Source organism: Heterodontus francisci, chromosome 17, assembly GCF_036365525.1.
Source record: "Heterodontus francisci isolate sHetFra1 chromosome 17, sHetFra1.hap1, whole genome shotgun sequence".
NCBI classification, from domain to species: Eukaryota; Metazoa; Chordata; class Chondrichthyes; order Heterodontiformes; family Heterodontidae; genus Heterodontus; species Heterodontus francisci.
Genome location: NC_090387.1, coordinates 26,919,126 through 26,943,355, shown reverse-complemented (window position 1 = coordinate 26,943,355; position 24,230 = coordinate 26,919,126). Strand labels below are relative to the sequence as shown.

Genomic DNA, 24,230 nt, shown 5'->3' with positions numbered 1-24,230 from the left:
CCCCGGAAGTGCAGAAGGTTTTAGTTTAGGCCGGCATCAAGATCGGCGCAGGCTTGGAGGGCCGAATGGCCTGTTCCTGTGCTGTACTGTTCTTTGTTCTAGAGATCAAAATAGTGTCAATGTTATTTGACCCTGGTTTATAAATCTTTTTTAGGCCCCTGCCTATTTTGGGCACGAGCGTGGGCTACCTAAATTGTGGTCTGTCAAAAGTGTCTGGAACAGATGGACCTCATACAGCATGTTGCCGAAGTGTTTCAATTACATTTTCATGCTGCTACCAGCCTAATAACCAGGCGGTAGTGAGATGAAAATTTTCCCCAGTGTGCTTCAGAATCTCAATGGGAGTGAGTTAGCTTACTGTGTTTTTCCTCAATTGAAATGTTGGGTATAGGATGTTATTCTTTTTTTCTTTTTTGGGCCTCCTTATCTCGAGAGACAATGGATACGCGCCTGGAGGTGGTCAGTGGTTTGTGAAGCAGCGCCTGGAGTGGCTATAAAGGCCAATTCTGGAGTGACAGGCTCTTCCACAGGTGCTGCAGAGAAATTTGTTTGTTGGGGCTGTTGCACAGTTGGCTCTCCCCTTGCGCCTCTGTCTTTTTTCCTGCCAACTACTAAGTCTCTTCGACTCGCCACAATTTAGCCCTGTCTTTATGGCTGCCCGCCAGCTCTGGCGAATGCTGGCAACTGACTCCCACGACTTGTGATCAATGTCACACGATTTCATGTCGCGTTTGCAGACGTCTTTATAACGGAGACATGGACGGCCGGTGGGTCTGATACCAGTGGCGAGCTCGCTGTACAATGTGTCTTTGGGGATCCTGCCATCTTCCATGCGGCTCACATGGCCAAGCCATCTCAAGCGCCGCTGACTCAGTAGTGTGTATAAGCTGGGGGTGTTGGCCGCTTCAAGGACTTCTGTGTTGGAGATATAGTCCTGCCACCTGATGCCAAGTATTCTCCGAAGGCAGCGAAGATGGAATGAATTGAGACGTCGCTCTTGGCTGGCATACGTTGTCCAGGCCTCGCTGCCGTAGAGCAAGGTACTGAGGACACAGGCCTGATACACTCGGACTTTTGTGTTCCGTGTCAGTGCGCCATTTTCCCACACTCTCTTGGCCAGTCTGGACATAGCAGTGGAAGCCTTACCCATGCGCTTGTTGATTTCTGCATCTAGAGACAGGTTACTGGTGATAGTTGAGCCTAGGTAGGTGAACTCTTGAACCACTTCCAGAGCGTGGTCGCCAATATTGATGGATGGAGCATTTCTGACATCCTGCCCCATGATGTTCGTTTTCTTGAGGCTGATGGTTAGGCCAAATTCATTGCAGGCAGACGCAAACCTGTCGACGAGACTCTGCAGGCATTCTTCAGTGTGAGATGTTAAAGCAGCATCGTCAGCAAAGAGGAGTTCTCTGATGAGGACTTTCCGTACTTTGGACTTCGCTCTTAGACGGGCAAGGTTGAACAACCTGCCCCCTGATCTTGTGTGGAGGAAAATTCCTTCTTCAGAGGATTTGAACGCATGTGAAAGCAGCAGGGAGAAGAAAATCCCAAAAAGTGTGGGTGCGAGAACACAGCCCTGTTTCACACCACTCAGGATAGGAAAGGGCTCTGATGAGGAGCCACCATGTTGAATTGTGCCTTTCATATTGTCATGGAATGAGGTGATGATACTTAGTAGCTTTGGTGGACATCCGATCTTTTCTAGTAGTCTGAAGAGACCACGTCTGCTGACGAGGTCAAAGGCTTTGGTGAGATCAATGAAAGCAATGTAGAGGGGCATCTGTTGTTCACGGCATTTCTCCTGTATCTGACGAAGGGAGAACAGCATGTCAATAGTCGATCTCTCTGCACGAAAGCCACACTGTGCCTCAGGGTAGACGCGCTCGGCCAGCTTCTGGAGCCTGTTCAGAGCGACTCGAGCAAAGACTTTCCCCACTATGCTGAGCAGGGAGATTCCACGGTAGTTGTTGCAGTCACCGCGGTCACCTTTGTTTTTATAGAGGGTGATGATGTTGGCATCGCGCATGTCCTGGGGTACTGCTCCCTCGTCCCAGCACAGGCATAGCAGTTCATGTAGTGCTGAGAGTATAGCAGGCTTGGCACTCTTGATTATTTCAGGGGTAATGCTGTCCTTCCCAGGGGCTTTTCCGCTGGCTAGGGAATCAATGGCATCACTGAGTTCCGATTTGGTTGGCTGTATGTCCAGCTCATCCATGACTGGTAGAGGCTGGGCTGCATTGAGGGCAGTCTCAGTGACAGCATTCTCCCTGGAGTACAGTTCTAGGTAGTGCTCAACCCAGCGGTCCATCTGTTTGCGTTGGTCAGTGATTATGTCCCCTGATTTAGACTTGAGGGGGGCGATCTTCTTGATGGTTGGCCCAAGAGCTCTCTTCATGCCATCATACATTCCTCTGATGTTTCCGGTGTCTGAGGCCAGCTGAATATGACTGCATAGGTGTTGCCAGTAGTCGTTTGCGCAACGCCTAGCTGTTCTTTGTGCAGTACTTCTGGCTGCTTTAAGTGCTGCGGATGTTAAATCGCTGGGGGCTTTCTTGTAGTTCAAAAGTGCAATGCGCTTAGCGGCTATGACAGGTTCCAGCTCTTCATTATGAGATTGAAACCAGTCTGCATTTCTCTTCGCACTTTTGCCATAGGTGGTCAAAGCTGACTCATAGATGGCGTCTCTGATGTGGGCCCACTTGGTCTCAGCATCCCCTGTGGGAGTGTTTTGAAGGGCTGTTACAAGTGAATTTAGAAATTTTTGTAACAGCTGTGGGTGAGAAATTCTGCTCGTGTTGATGCGCGGGTGGCCCTTCTGCTTGGAATGATGCAACTTCTTTGGTCTGAGTCTAACCTTGCTGCACACCAGGGAGTGGTCGGTGTCGCAGTCCGCACTGTGGAAGCTGCGTGTGATTTGAACACTGTTTAAGGCGGCTCGCCTTGTGACAATGAGGTCTAGCTGGTGCCAACGACGTGATCTTGGGTGTCTCCATGAAACCTGGTGACAGGGTTTAGTGTGAAAGAACGAGTTGGTGATGCAGAGGTTATGATAGGTACACAACTCAAGCAGTCTCTGCCCGTTCTCAGTCATCCTTCCAACGCCATAGCGCCCAAGGCAGGAGGGCCATGAGTCATGGTCGGCCCCAACCCTGGCATTAAAGTCCCCCAGCAGGAATAGGTGTTTGGTGTTGGGGATGCTGCTAATGATGTTATGGAGTTGTTCATAGAACTGGTCTTTAGCTTCATGTGTGGAGCAGAGTGTTGGAGCATAGATGCTGAGTAGGTGTACTGGACCAGAGGTGGTGAGCAGTCGGATGGACAGTATGCGTTCCGAGCCATTTGAGGGAGGCTCTATCATGCTGAGCAAGGAGTTTCTGATGGCGAAGCCCACTCCACGCTGTCTTGGTTCTTCAGGATCCCTGCCCTGCCAGAAGAAGGTGTAGTCTTGCTCTGCTAGAGAGCCACTCGCGGGGAGGCGAGTCTCCTGAAGTGCTGCAATGTCCACATTGAATCTACTGAGCTCGTTGTTAATGATGGCGGTCTTCCGAGAATCGTTGATTTGTGTAAGGTCTTCCGACAGGCCAGGACACATAGTTCTGACGTTCCAGCTTGCAAAGCGAAGGGCTGGTACCTTCTTTCCTTTTTTCATGTTGTTTGGTGCGGTGTATCAGTCCACCTTTCGGGCAATGACCCTGAGCTCCAAGCACCCATTGAAGCAGGCAGACTGTGGCGGGACAGAACCTTATTGACCGGGGGCTGCCCGGTTTGAGGCGGGCGGTAGCTGTCCAGTGAGGTGCAATGACCTCTCCCACCGACAAAGGCAACCCGTGGCGCCCAGTTTCTACGCCAATTTATCTGGACTTATAACCCGTAACTGCTGCCTTCCGTGTTGTTTTAGTCGCTGTGAGGCAACTATGGAGTGACCTCTCCATGGCGCATGCCTGGGCAAATTTATGGAGGTTGAGAGTTGCCCAGTCGTCAAACCCCCCCTCTCGGCCTTTCTGGTGGGGTTATAAGGTTATAAGGATGTTATAAGAGAAGAATATCTGCTAACAAATTAAAATGATGGGATAAACAACACATATGAGCATGCCCTCAGTTTTCTCTGCTGGTTTTGAAGCTCTGTTCTAAAGAGACAGGTACTACTTCTCATATTGATGAACTATCACCAGGAAATAGAAGGAGCTTCAATTACTGCTGAGAAGATTCACATAAAACAGCTGACAGGAAATTACTTCAGAACTAATGATGTCATTGTGGTGTTGCTTGTGCAGTTCACTCGTGGTGGTGTTAAAAGAAATGCAAAAAGTACAATTTTAGCGTGGGAGGGGAATGGAATATTGCTTCTTCTTAGTAGACACACAAATTTATTTTCCGTTGAATGCTGATTCGTCATGAGTAATGCTATTTTGAGCTAACATATTTGCTGACGAGACATATCCTACTGCTTTAACTTTCAGATTTTCTCATTGTTTTCACAAGTATCTGCATGTTTTTGACTACTGTCTACATATGATGGTTATTGCTGATTTACGCAGCCCTTGACATCAGACTAAAGCTATTTCCTGTCGCATCTTTAGGTTATAATCAGTGATATCTCCAAGTCTGTCAGTTGGTATATTCCTTTCTTAGAGAAAGCCCTGGCTCAAGGTGTGCCTCTGTATATTTCTGCACTTTGTCCCCATGGAACAGCTAATTTGTTGATGACTGTGTCCCCTATCTGATAAATTGTCTTGTCATTTCAAAGGCAGGAAAGAGTGAGATGAGTTTGTCAACTCAGTCCACTGTAGATCATATCAATTTACAGGCAGTCAAAACACAGCCAAAAGATCCAATGATTCCCAGGAACTTCTTGTAAATTCAGCATAAACTCAAGAGATTTCAACTTTACTTTTTTGATATCTCTTGCAGTTTGTCGTGGTGAATGCTGTGAGGGCAGCAGACACATGGGTACACCATCACCTGTAAGTTCCCCTCCAAGACACTTACCATCCTGACTTGGAACTATATCACCGTCCCTTCACTGTTGCAGGGGCAAAATCCTGGAACTCCTTCCCTAATATCAATGTGGGTGTTCCTACACCACATGGACTGCAACAATTCAAGAATGGAGCTCACCACCACATTCTCAAGGGCAATTCGGAATGGGCAACTACATCCCCAATAACAAATTTAAAAAATGTAGGAAAATGGGGAAGTTCTGTTACTGTACTTATAGTCAAGCAGTTCCAGGACAGATAGGGCATCTTGTCTCCCACTCACATTGGTGTGATGTGGGCAAGTGCAGAACTTGCACATGTATATTGAAAAATATGCAAGAGGTTATGATCACTTCCTCCGACTTCCAGTGAAATCTTTCAAGATCGAAATGTGCTAATGGAAAGGTCAATCTTTTTTGTATCTTTTGAAATTGAATGACCTTATTGTGTGTTAACTGAAATTATTTTAAAATTTGATGTATAAAAAGATAGCACTATACTGGGTAAATTTCTGCAAAATGTGGAAAAATATTACAGAACAATTATGCAAAATATGCAGTATAACAGAACATTAGATATGGGGCAAAAAATCCCGCTTTACAGCATCACTAAGTTAACAGATTCTCATTTTAACCCCAAACTGTGTGAATATTCCATTCCCCATACCAAAAATTCTTGAGTTCCTTCAGATGGGAAATTATGGCATCTGTCCATAACAAAAGCTAAACACAACAAAAATGTTAGACATGCATTTGTAATGGCTTGGCACATCTGAATCAATTAACCTGGAGTTCTCTCTTAGTGACAGTTTCAGGTTGCTACCAGTAGACTGCAGGAATGCCAATAATGCATTTTCCACTTACACTGGATCAGTAAATTGGCTAGCAGTAGATGGAGCTTCCTAATCAAATAGAAGTGACAATTCTAAACCAATTTAATTACATGATTTAGTGATCTCTCAAGTCCAGATATGACCCGCCCTAACTTCTGCAAACGGTGCTCTTGTATTTGTGCTAGGAGGAAGCACCTAGTTTCCTCTTGAATGTTTTCCTCCAGCGTCATAAATTCATCATATGGGAAACTGCAAACCTCAATTCAGTGGTAGAACTCTAATCTCTGAGTCAGAAGTTTGTTTGTTCAGCCCCACTCCATGAGCACATAATCTAGGCTGGCATTACTTTATAATGCCGAGGGAGTGCTTCACAATTACCGGTGCCTTTCAGATGAGATGCTACACGAAGCCCCTGTTACTTCTCTCAGATGGATGCCAAAGTAACATGGTACTTTTTGAAAAAGTGCAAGAAAGTTCTTCTGATATTCTGGTGTATCAAATTAGGAATGCATGTGTAATATATGTATATAAATTGTCACGGTTGTATGTTTTTGCTGTATAACTAGAGTTATATCCCATTTTGAACTCTGATTCAACTCAACATACCCATCATATTGGTTGCAGTCGATCCTGTGTTTCAAAAAGTGAAAACATAACACTGACAGCATTTATCCATTAACCAACACTGCAAAAACACAGATTCTTTCATCATTTATGTCTTTGCTATTGTTTGGATCTTGCTGTGTGCAAATTACAACATCTACCAATATTACAACAGTGTTTACACTTCAAAAGTAATTCAATGGCTGTGAAGAGCATCCTGAGGTCATGGAAGTTGCTGTTTAAATGTAAATGGAAACAGAAAAGTATTAAAGCAAAGAAAAATTCACAATCTGAAATTGTCATCAGAGAATCACAGAATGACACAGCAACAAAACAAGCAATTCCTCCCATCAAGACTGTGAGGGCATTTTCACCGTATGAATCACCTACTTCTCTTTTTTGTATGTTGGAATATGAAATATCAGTGTTTGGAATTGGACCATTTTCCAGTTCAGGCACCCAGTTTCAAGCACTCTCAGTCAGATATAGCAGAGAAAAGATTTTGCTCCAACAATGTATTTAAGACACAACCTAAGAAGAGTACCCACTTCTCCATCAGTGTGACTTTTTTCCTATTTCCCAAATTGCCCCTCTCAGTCAATTGATGCTGAATTAGGCACAGTACTGAACTGTAGACCCAGACTCATTTCACATTGGATTTTTCCAGCCAGCAGATGTTCATCCCTTCAGTCTATGCTAGATTTAAGTTTACATTACAAACAGAAAAGCCAATCTTTAATCACTGCCCCACCAATTTCCCTTGAGCCGCTTGGTGTAACCTGATTCGAATCCTCCACACCATATTCTAATCTCCCCAATTACACATTTTTCCTCACAGTCCTTTCAATTCTCAAGCCATCCATCCTTTCCTTGACTAAAAGAATACTTCAAGGTATCCTACACTGGTGCTCATATAAAAGCAAACTACTGCGGATGCTAGAAATCTGAAACAAAAACAGAAAATGTTGGAAATGCTCAGCAGGTCAGGCAGCATCTGTGGAGAGAAAAACAGAGTTAATGTTTCAGGCCCATGACCTTTTGATCAGAACTGTGGCTTGACCTGCTAAGTATTTCCAGCATTTTCTGTTTTTGGTACATTGGTGCTCTTCAGCCAATCATGAAAAGTTATACAATGGTGCTGCCACTTTGACCCCACCATCCTTGCAAACTACCTCCCCATCTCCAACCTCTCGTGACTCTCCGAAGTCCTTGAATGTGCCGTCACCTTCCAAATCTGTGTTCTTCTTTCCCGGAACTCCATATTTTAATCTCTGCAATCAGGTTTCCACCCTGCCACAGTACTGAAACGGCTCTTATCAAAGTCACAAATTACATCCTATGCGATTGCGAGAGAGGTAAACTTTCCCTCCTCATCCTTCTCGACCTGTCTGCAGCCTTTGACACAGTTGGCCATACTCTCCTCTTCCAACGCTTCTCCATTGTTGTCCAGCTGGGTGGAACTGCACTCGCCTGGTTCCATTCCTATCTATCTAATCATATCTAGAGTATCACTTGCAATGGCTTCTCTTTCTGTTTCCACACCATTACGTCTGCTGTCCCCTAAGGATCTGTCCTTGGCCCCCTTATATTTCTCATCTACATGCTGCCCCTCGGTGACATTATCCGAAAGCACAACATTAATTTTTACATGTACACTGATAACACTCAGCTCACCCTCACCACCACCTCTCCCAACTCCTCCACTGCTGCTAAATTATCAGACTGTTTATTTGACTTCCAGTATTGGATGAGCAGAAATTTCCTCCAATTAAATATTGAGAAATCTGAAGCCTTTTTTTGGGTCCCTGTTCCAAACTCCGTTCCCTAGCTACCAACTCCGTCCCTATCCCTGGCAACTATCTGAGATTAAACCAGACTTTTCATAACCTTGGTGTCATATTTGACCCAAGATGAGCTTCCAACCACATATTCATGCCATCACTAAGACCACCTATTTTCACCTTAACATTGTCCAACTTTGCCCCGCCTCAGCTCAGGTGCTGCTGAAACCCTCATTATGCTTTTGTTACCTTTAGACTTGACAATTCCAACACACTGCTGACTGATCTCTCATATTCTACCCTACATAAACTTGAGGTCATTCAAAACTCTGCTGCCCATGTGTCCTAACTCACACCAAGCCCCATTCACATATCACTCCAATGCTTGCTGACCTACATTGGCTCCCAGTCAAGCAACATCTTGATTTTAAAATTTTCATCCTTGTTTACAAATCTCTTTATGGCTTCGTCCCTCCCTATCTCTGAAATCTCCTCCAGCCCCACAACCCTCCAAGATAGCTGCACTCATCTAATTCTGGTCTCTTGAGCATCCCCAATTTTAATCACTCCACCATTACAAGCCTTCAGTTGCCTCGGCTCTAAACTGTGGAATTCCCTCCCTACACCTCTGTGCCTCTCTATCTCTCTCTCCTCCTTTGAGACACTTCTTAAAACCTATCCCTTTGACCAAGTTTTTTTGCCATCTGACCTAATACCTCGTTTTGTGGCTCGGTATCATATTTTGTTTTACAATGCTTCCCTGAAGTGCCTTGGGATGTTTTCTTATGTTAAAGGTGCTATATAAACATAAGTTATATGACTCAAACTACTTTTACATCCCTCCAAGTAAGGAAAAACTTGATCTCTCATCCCCATCAGCCAAACAGCAGTCAAAATTGGGAATGTGCAAAATGGGGAAAATGCAGATGTAATTTAAAATTAACTCCTTGGCAAGATCTAGAAATGTGATAAGGGACTTACTGCCCCGGCTGCGTCTCTCGGTGGCTAGAGTTTGAGGTGTTTGACGGACATGATTACTGATAAAGAAGAGGAAAACAGGCAGAGGTTGTGTGTTGGAATCTAGTTGGTCCTTTGCCAATGAATTGTAGGACGGTTCCTAAAATCCCATTTTGATAAAGCAGCAAATTACAAATGGCAGATGATTATAAATCCAAGTGCCCTCCAGCTCCCCCTTGTGGGACATTTAGGCTTCCCATATCTGTTTCTATCCAATATACAAAAGATCGTGCTGCACACTCTCCTCGTTAACGTTGATTGTAATGGTTATGCCTATCGTTTTAGATTTAATTACTCCTTGCTAGCTGCGCTGAACTGTCGGTATTGGTGTTAATTATTCTCCAGTGTGATTTATTGTTGTGATTTCAAAACTTGATGAAAATCGTTTTGATCTCCACAGTGCAACACCTTAAAATGGTGGATTTTCTCTGCTTTGTGCTATAGACCGTTCTGTAAACTCGCTCTCACAATAATTAGATATGCACGCCTACAGTATCCGGTAACAATGCAAACAGCGTCTGTTGCTGCTTTCGAAACATCACTCTTTAAATCAAAGAAACAACGCAGATGTCACTATATAAAGCGTAAAAGGTTTACAAAAAATGGTGGGACTCTAGACTTTAAAAGATACACAGGCTGTGCATGCCATGTGTCTGGGAGGAGACGGCCAGTGAGCAGTTTGCCCTACTATTTCTATGATCCGCAGCCCCAGCCATGAGTGCTGTAGGCTATTGTCAAACAAGATAAAAGGATTAAAATGGTGGGGGTTTGATGTGTGTTTGTCCAACGCTGCTTCAAAAAGCACACACTCTTCACACAAAGGATCACCCTTCGCCGGTTCCAGGGCTGGCGAGCTGCTGTTTTGTCTCCATGGCACATACATGGACTCGAGTTTTTTTCCCCCCCTTTGATAAGGTGCTCTACAAAAAGTGTCAAATATGTTCTTAAAATGGTGGTATTTCTCGCCTCTGTTACTATCCCTTTAAAACCACGCAGTGCATCCGCTCTGGTCAGTTTCACCAAGTCCATTGACGTCAGTGAAGAACCACATGATCAGGCAGAGACCAACCAGATGGCAAAGAGTTTCTGCAATGTTCATTGCCTCGCTTCTTGTACCAAGATTATCCTCACTAAATTAAGCACAAGAATCGTGACGTTTCGCCTTTGTCTTTTTGGGAATATCGCTCCGTTCTGAATTATTGTTTGGGGTTTTGGGTTTTCTTTCTGGTCTTGGAAACGATGCCTTTCTATCCGATAAGCCAGATCTAGGACCAAAGGAGGAAGAAGCTACCGAGAGGGATCTGTTTGGCTGCAGAGAAGCGAGGCTTGTCTTTTCCTCGCCCTTGTTGGTTTGTACATTGGGAGTGCTCTGGGTGGCTGCTATGGATTTGAACAGCAGTGGCGGAGGCGATCACATGCAGGGCTCCGAGGAGAGATCCTGCCTACTGCCCGAGTCCTCGGCTTCGGATCTCAACAAACTGGGAGCAGCACCCTGCAGGCGTGCAAATTACTGTACTAATGGCATGAGATACAAACTGCTGCAGGAAGGGGATATACAGGTGTGCGTGATCAGGCATCCCAGAACATTTCTCAGCAAGATCCTCACCTCCAAATTCTTGCGGAGATGGGAGCCCCACCATCTGACCCTGGCTGATAACTGTCTGGTTTCTGCCACGGTAAGTGTCGACAACCATATACTCTTCTTCATGATGAAGGCTGCTGACAAAATAGAGCCAATATACATTGCAAGGCGCTGTGTTCAACTGCAGAATCAAACGGAGCAGTTGCTGTTTTGTCATTCACATTCTTCGTTCAATAACCAGTGCGAGATATTTGATTAAAACCAGTGCTGTACAAACTGATGCACAGGAAATATAAGGGAACCGTATTAATGATGACAAAATGTAAAACTCAACGAAACTTCACCGGTTGTCAATGACCTTGCTTCATTCATATCTTTTAATCTCGATTATTGTGGCTAAGGTTTCCCGTTTTAAGAACGAATCTGTTCTCCATGTTCTTATTTTAGAACCGGGTGATTAGATTCAAAATGCAAAAAGTGTTTCGAAAAGTGTAATATTAGGATAAAATGAAAAAGCAACTGGATTGGAGCCCATCAGGAGTAGAGTGCAGTGCAGTGTACTGACAGTGTTGCATAGGATTGATCCTGAAAATGACATGGTACAATGCAATGCAATATCGGCTGGCAAACAGAAGTCATTGGTACAGCATCGAATTAAATGACGGGCACACAACTGTGATTCGTTGATGCTAGTCTGTGAGTCACTCCAAAATAGTTACCCAACATGAAAAGCCAGGAGGCAGGGGGTGGGGGCGCTTTCTGTTGTTAGTGATGGACAGTGAGGTAGTAAATTGGTGCGGGTGTGCGGTGCTGCTTGCTGCAAATAGGAGGATGTTTGGAGTTGACAGATCCTGTTGACAGGATCCAGGTTTTGGGGATTGAACTGTTATTTCGAATAGACACATCCGGGAGATCTCAGTTCAGCCAAAGGAGTTTTTTTTTGTCGCACATTGGACGCATTTTTGGAGCGATCTTGCAAAAGCCATTTTATTTAGCATAGCGCCTGATTCTGGGATTTACTGATGGAAATATATTGCGGGTTTTATTATACAGCTGTTTTTTAAAAATCCATCTCTTTCATTCGGAAGTATTTGAATGGGAAAAATCTCACTGGGTTTAATTCACCGCAATTACCCCGTTATATACTGTGTGATTTGCTGCTGATCCGCAGGATTTCAGCAGACTTGAACAAGTAATCTCATTGCTCGCTTGTGAATAGGTGAAGCGTCTCAGTTACAATAATAAAAGCAAAATACTGCAGATGCTGGAAATCTGAAATAAAAACAAGAAATGCTGGAAATACTCAGCAGGTCTGGCAGCATCTGTGGAGAGAGAAGCAGAGTTAATGTTTCAGGTCAGTTACCCTTCTTCAGACTCCTTGAGTTCTGATGAAAGGTCACTGATCTGAACTATTAACTCTGCTTCTCTCTCCACAGATGCTGCCAGACCTGCTGAGTATTTCCAGCACTTCTTGTTTTTATTTCAGTTACAACAACTTTGCCCTCGGAGCTTCACCTGGTCATGAAAACTGATACTGGAAGTCACGGCGCCATAATTCACAACACCAGCAGCTCCTATACAGGTCCGAATAAAAATTAAGCCCCAAAAGCCGTACAGCATTAGATTAAATGATACAGCTTTCAGTCTATTTTAATCCTCTTCCGACTACCACTTCAAACGAATACACAAAGAGTAGAAGACTGCACAGCGGCCAATGACAATTGCTGTGCAGTTTAAAGTTTTATGCGTTCATTTCCGATGTGCCCTAGCTTCTCGCCTGAAGTTAATGACGGGGGGTAGGGGGAGGAATTCTCGTAAACATGCTTTCAGAAGCGAAGACAGAGTAGCCCGCCTGCAGTTAATACGCTCAAGTATGTCCCAGTAGTTAATATTACAGCATTCAGTTCTTGCTTTTCGTATCCATCATACGCCAGCCGCATTGCCGTAGCTTTCACAATGTTTCCAGATCCTCTCTGACCGACTCCTTGAACACAATAATTAAAAACAGGCCGAAGAGGTGAGTGAAGGACGAGGAGTTAAGCGGCGGGCCAGCGCTTCCTTGTAACATTTACATGTCTCCAGCTCGCTCCATTATGAACAGACCTACATATTTCCTTTAAGAACAAAGATTGGATAACTCAGAGTGATTATTAGGAAACATTTCAATTTTAAGCCTTTTTTAAATTAAATGTTTAACATTAACTTAAGCGGCACCCCATCACTTGCATTATGTTTTATTGTAAATCATTTACATTAATCTGGCAAGATTACGTCGTTTTCAAAATCACAGGCATTCACTGTTGAAAACCCACCGATTTTTAAAATAGAAATGCAGTCAGGAACATGACCAAATATCCATCAAGGTCCAGTCATCAAATATTTTGCTTATTACATAAAAGCAAGAATTCTCTTGTTAAAACTCTATGAACAGCAGACTTTGCGGCTGCTACAGAATTTGAATTACGTTGTTATAATGTACTGCACACGATGAGATAAAGGAACTTTAAGTCTGAAATTAGGTATCTAATCAGTCATGCCGTCTAATTGCCGCGATATTTATATTTTCAAAAGCAGGCCAAATATGACAGACCTCAAAAACAATTTGTTGTAAATAGTGATCTTTTGCGGAATTGGTCGATCAGTTTTAAGAATGCGTGGGTATGTGTGCTTCCTTTCCCCGTCAAATGGATATTTTGACAAATGATTATGACAGGAATAGAAAGAAACAGCAGCAAAATGAGCCTCTCTGGGCACTAGGGGAAGAGAGGACAATGTTTGAGGATTTGATGTGCCCAGTAGTTAATATTACAGGTTTATTATTATCGGGAGGATCTCCACTCTGATCTACTTTGCTGATCACTTCCATGCAGCTCCCCCTGATCTACTGGCTGATCCCATGTACCCACTTTACTGGAGCTCCAGCCTTTAACCTGGGAGTGCCCAATGAGGCCCATTCGCAATTGGAAACGGCGAGATGTTTATTGAAATTTCACAAGAGTGCTTCAACTGATGTTTTACACACCAAGTTTAGGATATGGGCTGATTTTGTTTTAAATTGGTTATCTGATGGGATTCACTTAAATTGTTGTAGAGCTAAAAGTGGTAGTAGGCATGGCAAATATGACACACAGGGTCACGTCCAGAATCAACCAAACCTCCCTTAAGTTTAAGGCATATATTCAACTGCTGGGTTGATAACGGTATTTAAGATGACGGTACTGTTTTATTTTTATCCCACTCGCACAGTAAACTGTTTCAAATGAGCCAGAGTTTTCTTCAGTGCGGCGCCTTATTTCTAAAATAAAAGCAAAATACTGTGGATGCTGGAAATCTGAAACGAAGAAGGGTCACTGACCCGAAACGTTAACTCTGCTTCTCTTTCCACAGATGCTGCCAGACCTGCTGAGTGATTCCAGCATTTCTTGTTTTTGTGCCTTATTTCTAAAATTCGATGGGAATAGCAGAGAATAAGTTCTAATCGTCATTAACATGACAATGAAATACAAGTACACGTAGGATGATACACATTTGAAGCTGCTCAAACAGAATCGAGTATGACAATGTTAAGGGAATTCCACAAATGTTGCTGTTTTCTTGGGAAACGATTTTGTTTGAGGATCACTAAAGCCAACCGCCCCACTTTTATAATAACAAACTTTTCATTATAATTGAGCATCAGGGCAGTCCTAGAAACACACGGAGGGATTGGGAAAAATCATATTAGCTCCAAAGTATTTAGAATTTGGCACTCTGGATAAGAGTCCATCTGGTCTTGCTGAGCAATAAAACACATTGAATACATTATTGTGAGATAAGATGGTGCGCCACTAAAAGTTGTTATACGAAAACATCAGAATTTACAGCTTAACTTGCTGTACTTTTGTCCCTCTTAATATTTCTGGAATCAATTCAATTGGCCTGTAACAGGATAGGCATTGCTTGCAACAACCTCTCCAGTTACTGGCGAAGTAGCATTACCTTAACACAGTGCTTTTTCAATCATACCCCGATGTCCATGTCTAAACTCTTTTTTTTATTCTTGCTGAAAGTTGATTTAAAATGAAATTACAGTTAATTGGAGTAAACGGTCTGAACAAAGGTTTGTCTTTTGAAGCGGAAGTGAAACTAAGCATCTGGCCTGCAAAAAAAACCTTTTATTATTCTTGCCCCGTGAAGATTTTGACAAAGAAGTGTGAAAACGTTTAGTTGTGGTGTCAATTTTTATTTTGATAGCTGAGGTTTATTAAAGTTTTACAAACATACGCCACACCTCTGAGTGATAATGAAAACAAAAGCTATTTAATGGTTATTGGCGAGTGGAAAGAATATACTATTGGGAGTTATTCATTTCTCTCCAGGAGTCCGCAACACTTTTTTTTTACACGAAGAGCCTTTTTTAAAGAAATGCCTAAAATAAAAAATATTGGGAGCCACAAGATGAAAATTTGGCATTTCTAAACCAAACACATGGCAAATTGCTGAGCTTTGCTGGTAGAGTGAATAATTTGCACACAAATTCAATACATATATTTTATTTATTATATGTACCAATAGCAAAAAACAAAATTAAATTAGACCTAATTCTGAATTATCACATTTTTGACTTTTTAGTGTGTTTTTTTTGTGTTTGTTTTTCTTTCTATCTCCAGTATATGCATGCTCAGGTTTTATGCATCAATTTGCATGATTTATGTATAAACAAGTTCAAAAAGAAAATGCAAAAATGGTGAACCACATTAACTTAATAGAAAAACAGCACATTTCCACTTTGAATAAACAAGTAATAAGAAATTTACATATAAAACTGATGACTTTACTGACAAGATTATATTAAAATAATCTTTAAAACAAACTGTAACTTAAGATGTGAAGAACTAAGACTATTTTTTGGCTATTGATTCTCGTGATTAAAAAAAGCTTCTAATAGTACATTCAGAATACATTATTGTCTCAGCTATACTAGAAACAATAATGGTCACAACTGTACAACCTGTTCCTTGAACCAAAGGCCTTGTCTATAACCCTGCTGTAGCTATGCCACTCAAACAGATTTATTTAGGGCATGATGATGTTTTTCATTAAAATAATCATTTAAAACAGCAAAGTGCAGCAAAATGATTAGCCTTTTATCCACATAATAAAAACATAGTTCCTACTTTTCTTGACTTTTTTAGGCTTTTATCACGATAATATGATTCAACTGGAAAAGGTTGGGAACCGCAAATGAGGTGTTAAAGAGCCTTATGTGTCTCCAGAGCCGTGGGTTACTGAACCCTGCTCTATAGGCAATAACCATAATCTTGATTTAAAATATGGTTGTACTTCATACACCAAACATTCTTTGGTTTATCCTAGTGGAGATTTACACTCTATTGATTTAAGGCTGCATTAGCTCAAAACATCATAAGACAAATAGTTTTAAATTTTCTTAATATAGGTAAGTGTGAGGTGCTGCAGTTTGGTATCACTCCTTGGAAAATAAGAGTTTAAATGGGGTGGAGGAGTAAAGTGATCTGGAGGTACAGCCAGACAAATTACTAGAAGTAGCCACATAAGGCAATTAAAAAGTAAACCAAGGTTCATTTCTCGAGGGATGGAATTGAAAAGCAAAGAAGTTATGTTAAACTTGTATAGAACCTTGGTTAGACCACACTTGCAGTACTGTGCACCATTCTGGTCTCCATCTTATCAAAAAGATATAGAGGCACCCAGTGAAGGTGCAAAAAAAATCACAAGGATGACATCAGAACTGCAATCTAGGCTGAGTGTGAGCTGATAGAGGTCTTTAAGATTGTGACACAGTTTGATAGGGTAGGTGTGGAGAAAATGTTTCCACATTAGGGGGAGGCTGGGTGCCATGAAGTTAAGATAGTCACTAATAAATCCAATAGGGAATTCAGGAGAAACTTCTTTACCCAGAGAGTGTCTAGAATGTGGAATGTGCTACCACAAGGAGTAGTTGAAGCGACTGGCATAGATACATTTAAGGGGAAGTTAGATAATCAAATGAGGAAGAAAGGAATAGAAGGATATGCTGATATTAGATGAAGTGGCGGGGTGGGGGCAGGGATGGTTTGCGTGGAGCATAAACTAGCACGAGCCTATTGGCCCAAATGGCCTGTTTCCACACTGTCTGTCCATTTTATGTAATTCAATGAAATAAATTACCTGCTCACCAGCATCCAACTTTTTTCTGTGCATTACACTGTGAATTGAAAAATAATACATAACTTTAGAAGTTCAATGTGATTTTTAATTAATAATAAAAACAGAAAATGTTGGAAACGCCCAGCAGGTCTAGCTGCATTTGTGGAGAGAGAAACAGAGTTAATGTTTCAGGTCTGTTACCTTTCATCAGAACTCCTGCCGTTACTAATATGTATCCTGAGTGCCTTTCTTTTCCCAACTTATGTCTAAACGTAGAATATCATTTAAAAGAAAATGCACATGTTCTTGTGATAATTCTGTACTAAGGTACAGGTGTAGAAGAAAGATCAGTGCAAATTTGTGCAGAACAACATAAACAGTAGTTATAGGTTTCTGACTGAAAAGAATTTTCTCTTCAAAGAAAATTGTGTGATTTAGATAGAAATTAAACCTATGTCATGACGTGCAGCTTTTGTCGATATAAACATTTTAGAATGGCTAGTTTAAAGATTTGCTTTGTATACCATAGAGGCAAGAAATGGTAGCACTGGTGATGGAGTACTTTCTCATTTCAGGTATCTAGTGCCAACACTGAGCAGTTAGGTAAAGCTTCCTTGTTGTAGCAACATTGCACCTTAGCTCTTTTGCTTCCTCTGAGGGACATTATTCATTTATGTAAAATTAAGGGTAATTTTTTTCTGTAGTTACAGCCCTCATAGCCATTAGGAATTGGTTTAAGATTATCCAAGCCAATTTCATATAGAACTCTTACAGCCAGAAAAGGCGTTCAAACCATAGTCCTGGACTGGATTAAGACCCATTCCTTAGAGGTAAAAGGACTGTGTGCTAACCTACTGTACCACCCAGTCCCACTACTTGGAATTTAGGTCATTATTGCAAAAAGTGATTTGGAAGAAAGAAGAATCAGTAGATCAGAACCATTGATTCCATGTGAGTGTCTGACTTTGAGAGTCTGTTTGCAAACTGCACCACACATGCAAAACACACCCCACATTGTTAGAAATGAGCTTGTGGAAAGAACTTATGATTTATGTGCATTTACTGAATAAAATTGTCTGAAAGTATTACCCAAAGATATTGTTTAATATCCTGGCTTTGTTAGATTTCTGAGAAGCCATTGCAATGACGTAAATCATAAATATTTTTTTAAAGTGCAGAACTGAGTTGTGCAGAGGAAAAAGATCTCGGGTACGATTCCTAGTCTGTGCATAGTCACCTAATTTTAGATGCTACAACTAGTCTTAATGTTCCTGTGTTAGGAAGGAGGAAAAACCAGCTGGAGCTCCTGATTACTATTCAACAACTCTTGATGGAAGTGTGTGCACATTTGTGTGAGTGTGGATGTCTGGTGAAGACAGGATTAGACTTGGATGCAATCCCCCTCATGGTGAAATAATCTGTTGATGCTCACTCTTTAGATCCACACATGAAGAACTAACATTTAGTTAACGTGCCTATTGATTTTACCTGATCATCTGTCAGTACCTTCAGCAGAGGAGAAATAAATATACAATAGTCACAATTTCAATTGTAAAATAAAGGCCAGTTTATAATTAAAAGAATAACTATTAAAAATGACCATCTTATGTATAGCTTCACATCAGGTGACCAAATATATAGAAATTAATAGATTGCATACAAATGGTGCATGGCCTGTACTGTTAGTTTGCATACTGTACATTTTATTGATCAAAAACGCAATAAAGCATATAGTTAGAAGCTGGAGCTGCAGACGACGACATTCATGTTAACGTAATATTGTTACTATTATAGGGTTATAGTGGACAGGTTCATAGTTTCAAGAAACAGTAATTGCTTTGTTTTGGACCATTTATGTTAACAATACTATTTATTCAAATTCCTCTTAGTTAAAAGCAGCACCTTTATTAAATATTGTGTAGGCTTTTATTAATTTAGAATTTGTCTATAGCCACCACCAAAATTACTTGATCCTTGAACAGCACTGTGGTTTTTCATACTTCAACATGTGCTTTTTTTTTTGTTAAGAGGAGTAATCAGAACTGGATTTAACCCTGGCCCAATGTGGAAAGCTGTGATTTGTTTCGCAAAGGGTACGCCTATAGTCCTACCATTCTTTTCAAATACTTCACAATGGAAATTCACCCATTGTATTTTCTTCTTGTGAGATTGTTCTGATAATTAGCTAAACTGTCTGAACTATTTGCATTCCCTGGGGACATACTGTGATCGCAGTTAAAAATAAAACAAGACTGATAACTTAAAAAGAATCAAGTGTACTAATTTTGAAACAAAAGCAAGAAATGCTGGAGTCACTCAGCAGGTCTGGCAGCATCTGTGGAAAGAGAAGCAGAGTTAACGTTTCGGGTCAGTGACCCTTCTTCGGAACTGACAAATATTAGAAAAGTCACAGATTATAAACAAGTGAGGTGGGGGTTGGGCAAGAGATAACAAAGGAGAAGGTGCAGATTGGACCAGGCCACATAGCTGACCAAAAGGTCACGGAGCAGCTATGTGGCCTGGTCCAATCTGCACCTTCTCCTTTGTTATCTCTTGCCCAACCCCCACCTCACTTGTTTATAATCTGTGACTTTTCTAATATTTGTCAGTTCCGAAGAAGGGTCACTGACCCGAAACGTTAACTCTGCTTCTCTTTCCACAGATGCTGCCAGACCTGCTGAGTGACTCCAGCATTTCTTGTTTTTGTTTCAGATTTCCAGCATCCGCAGTATTTTGCTTGTACTAATTTTGAACTGGTTTAAAAAAAAACTAGAATTGTTCCCTTGAAATCATGTATGTTTTGTTACCATCTTTGTGAATTCCATTTCTTTATTAGCCAGTGTTTTCAATTTCAATTTTCAATTTGAATCTTCACAGTCAAGCCTAAGTTGTGTGTAAGCATTTGGAAAGATATTTTCATCAACTGCTCACTAGGATTTTTCAATTTATTTGTTTTTAATGTTTTACTACATCAATGGTGCTATATAAATGCAAGCTGTTGTATCTGGGATGTGGGCCACATTGGCTGCATTCATTGCTTAGTTGATCTGAAAGGGTGCTGGTGGGCCACTTTCTTGAGTAGCAATTGTTTTTACAACTGAGTGGTTTGCTAACCAACGTCAGAGGGCATTAAGAATTCACCACGTAATGTGTGACTGGAGTCAGATATAGGCTAGACTGAATATAGGTGGCGCCTTCCCTTCCTTGAAGTACATTAATAAGCAATTACACTTTTACAACAACCTGGCAGCTTTCATGGTCTTTTTTTCTGGTGCCAGCCCTCAAATGACCAGATTTATTGAATTGAACTTCACAATTTTCCAAAGTGGGATTTGAACTCACAATTTCTAGGTTGCTAGTCCAGTACCATGTATACATATCCTATTTTGAGCTAATATATTTATTTGGATTATTGCATACATGCCAACAACCTGGGCAACTTTTGAAAACTGGATTCAATCTAGATTGGCTGTTGCACACATTACATACACAGAATTTCCATGAAGTCCCTACGTATTTGCACCCAGATTTATGTGCAATTTGGGCTCAGAGCAAATACGTGGCTTGAGAGATTGCGAAACTTTGGGCCTAAGTTATGCATGTAAATACGATGTGCCCAGATCTCCTCGATCTTTTAAAATCACCTATGGATCCCTCGGACCATATGCATCTCCACCCACAATGTTGGCCATGTCCCCAAGTTACAGAACCTTGTAAGCAAGTTTCCTGCAATTGCATTTGCTCAAAGGCTCACTTAAAATTTACAAACAAATTTTCAGCAGGAAACAGAGCCATTTATTGGTCTTTTAATTACAATGTTTTGAATGTTTTAAAAAATATTTATCCTGAGTGAGATGTGCACTGTATTTTCTGTTTCCTTAAACACAGTTTTATGACATCAGTATAAGTCTACATTAAAAACTGAAAACCTTCCCTGATTGCAGGTTCTTAAACATGTGCATGAATGATGGCTTAATGAGTTGAAACTTTAATTTTCATACTTAAAGAAGGAAAATCTGAGTGCGAGTTCAGCAGTTTCCTTGTGCCCCAATTGTTGATGCCCATTAATGTCATTTTTTAAATGTTTGTGTATGCTAATGAGATTGGCTGGAAATTTGCACATAATATGATATCGGCACAATGGATGAGGCAACGAGCATAATTTTGGGCACAACCTCCGGATTGCGGCCCAAAGGAAGTTTGAGGTCAATGTACTGTACAAAAGTTAATAAATACTGGCAGCAATTTTTTGGCAAATTTTTGCAATTTATTTCTGAAATAGAACCATAGAATCATAGAAAGTTTATGGCACAGAATGAAGCCACTTGGCCCATCGTGTCTGTACCGTCAATATTTCCATGCCTTCTATATAATTTTACTTATTTTTTTAAGTCTTTCATCTTTGACATTTATAATTCAGAAATGTAATTTTGATCATGCATGGTAGTTTTCAGTCTTATAACAGGTGATTGAGTCTGTTTATATTCTGAAAGCATGACCTTAAATTTCAATGTTTTCGAGGCATTGATCATGTGCCTAAGCTTCCAATATGGAAGGCAGGATACACGCTTTTTATGAGCTAGAAGTGCACTGCCTGCCGTATGGTTTAGGCAAACAATGGCATCCAAGCCCGCGATTGAATTACGTATGAAATCCCTTTGCATATGCAAATAAAGGGACTCAAACCCCTGTTTGGGCTGCTTGTGCAAAATTAGATTCCCAGTTGTCTGATCAACAGTCTCCCAGGTCGCTCTGCTCTCCAGTGCTCTTCCTTCCCATTTTAAGTATTTACCTGCAAGCCTCTTTGCCAGGTGTCTGCAGCTTGCCGGGCTGATGTTAACAAAGCACAATGCCCAATATCGGTGAGCCTTGAGTCTACCCATTTTGGCGAAGGGAATTTCTAGGCATACATATTTTACTTTCTAATCATTGCTTCTAAATAACCTAGCTGGCATTTGGAACAGGAGTAATCAAACACTTGGCAATATCTTTCTATACAACTTATATTTACTATATTTCATAATATGCATTGAATTTCTACATTAACCAGAGGTTTCCTTTTTAAATTCCCCTATCATCAACTAGTTCCCTCCCACACTAATTAGCACCAATGATGGTAGCATTTATATACTGTGAAGAAATACCCACCAGAGCCTTCGCTGAGACTACCATTGAAAGGTTTCTGTTATCATGTAAAAGTATTGGGAAAACATTAATTTATTTGCAAACATGCAACATGGCAGAAAACTCACAGAAACATGATATAATACCACATGCATATTTGACCATTATGATGACAATGCCAGCAGGGTCTTCTGCCTTCTTAAGAACAGAAGGGTTGCCAAGCATCTGTCTTCACGAGAACAGTGCCCCTTTCATAGCTATCAATTATTAGGAATTGTTCCAGTCATTCAGCACAAATGCTAAACTAGAGCCAAGTAGGCTATTGTAAAGATATGGAAAATTCAGAAGGATGATCATTAGCTGACCTAGTTATTAGGAATACTCAAGAGTCAGAGTTCAATTTCACCTAAATGGAACTGATCAATAATGTTGACAGGTCTGCAACCTCCCATGCCATTTGTAGACCATTATTAATCTGTCTTGTCCAAAGTAACCATCAGATAATGTGCCAGTGCTTTTAAAAATTCATTCATGGGATGTGGGCGTCGCTGGCTAGGCCAGCATTTATTGCCCATCCCTAGCTGCCCTTGAGAAGGTGGTGGTGAGCTGCCTGCTTGAACTGCTGCAGTCTATGTGAGGTAGGTACACCAACAGTGCTGTTAGGAAGGGAGTTCCAGGATTTTGACCCAGCGACAGTGAAGGAATGGCGATATAGTTCCAAGTCAGGATGGTGTGTGACTTGGAGGGGAACTTGCAGGTGGTGGTGTTCCCATGCATTTGCTGCCCTTGTCTTTCCAGTTGGTAGAAGTTGCGGGTTTGGAAGGTGCTGTCTAAGGAGCCTTGGTGCGTTGCTGCAGTGCATCTTGCAGATGGTACACACGGCTGCCACTGTGTGTCAGTGGTGAGGGAATGAATGTTTAAGGTGGTGGATGGGGTGCCAATCAAGCAGGGTGCTTTGTCCTGGATGGTGTCGAGCTTCTTGAGTGTTGTTGGAGCTGCACCCATCCAGGCAAGTGGAGAGTATTCCATCACACTCCTGACTTGTGCCTTGTAGATGGTGGACAGGCTCTGGGGAGTCAGGAGATGAGTTACTTGCCGCAGGAATCCCAGCCTCTGACCTGCTCTTGTATCCATGGTATTTATATGGCTACTCCAGTTCAGTTTCTGGTCAATGGTAGCCCCTAGGGCGTTGATAGTGGGGGATTCAGCGATGGTTAGATTCTCTCTTATTGGAGATGGTCATTGCCTGGCACTTGTGTGGCGTGAATGTTACTTGCCACGTACCAGCCCAAGCCTGGATATTGTCCAGGTCTTGCTGGGTGTAAAACTGATTGCAAGACACAGGCACATATTTGAATACAATTTTTTTTAGCCAAGGTATACAGGCAGATGAGACTGACAATTGGCACTGAGAAAGTTATTGTTTTAGTATCAAAGAAGAATCAAACATGACATGACTCGCTCAGGTATGCTTTAAACAGGAATATGCTTTAAACAGATATTCCTGGAAAGCTGTTGGTTATAAGCTGTAACATTATAAACACAAGTATTTTACATATTTCCATATTATACAGGAGCTTTTTAAGGGACATGGTTTGCAGAAAACTACAGTTAAGCATGGCTGCTTTTTGGGGGTTATATCTAGTGTAATTCAATGTCCTAAATAAAGTATGCATATGCTTTAATTAATCCTGGGAGTAATACAGGAATATAAAGTATTTCAATTTTCCTCAGATTTCTCAAATTCCACTCTTTAAGATTTATTATTGGACCTATACAGAACATCATGTTTTGGGAACAGGAGTAAGCCATTTGAACCAATGAGCCTGCTTTGCATTTTGGTAACCACAGCAGTTCTATCATTTTGTTCCCAATTCCTTGTCTTCAAATCCCTTAATACCCTTGGAGAAAGTCCAATCTAGATTCACCACTATGATAACTAACCATCACCCCTTTTAAACACCTCAGTTGATATTGCATTTATAGCCTGAGTTCCACATACAACATTTGTATATGCTTTTAGACAGTTTACTCATTCTCGATACTCTAACTAATCCGAAGAGCCATTCCCTATCTATCCTGTCAGTTCTAAACAACTGAATCAGTGGACCATTGACTTCACCACCAAGGAACAGAACCCAATTTTACTCTCATAACTTAAT

At 41.4% G+C, this 24,230-nt stretch overlaps 1 protein-coding gene across 3 annotated transcripts in view; it reads left to right on the top strand.

Annotated features, from left to right (window-relative positions):
• The first annotated feature begins 10,265 nt into the window (after nt 1–10,265).
• The window catches only part of cmip (c-Maf inducing protein), a 235,850-nt gene continuing 221,885 nt past the window's right edge, over nt 10,266–24,230 (top strand). The window contains exon 1 of one of the 3 annotated variants that reach the window (XM_068049180.1): nt 10,266–10,891. In XM_068049180.1, the coding sequence (XP_067905281.1) occupies nt 10,598–10,891 (294 nt within the window). In that variant the 5' untranslated portion in view covers nt 10,266–10,597. Of the gene's footprint in view, nt 10,892–12,637; nt 12,815–24,230 lie in introns of those variants that run through there. The other 2 variants (XM_068049181.1, XM_068049182.1) reach the window with 2 other exon arrangements.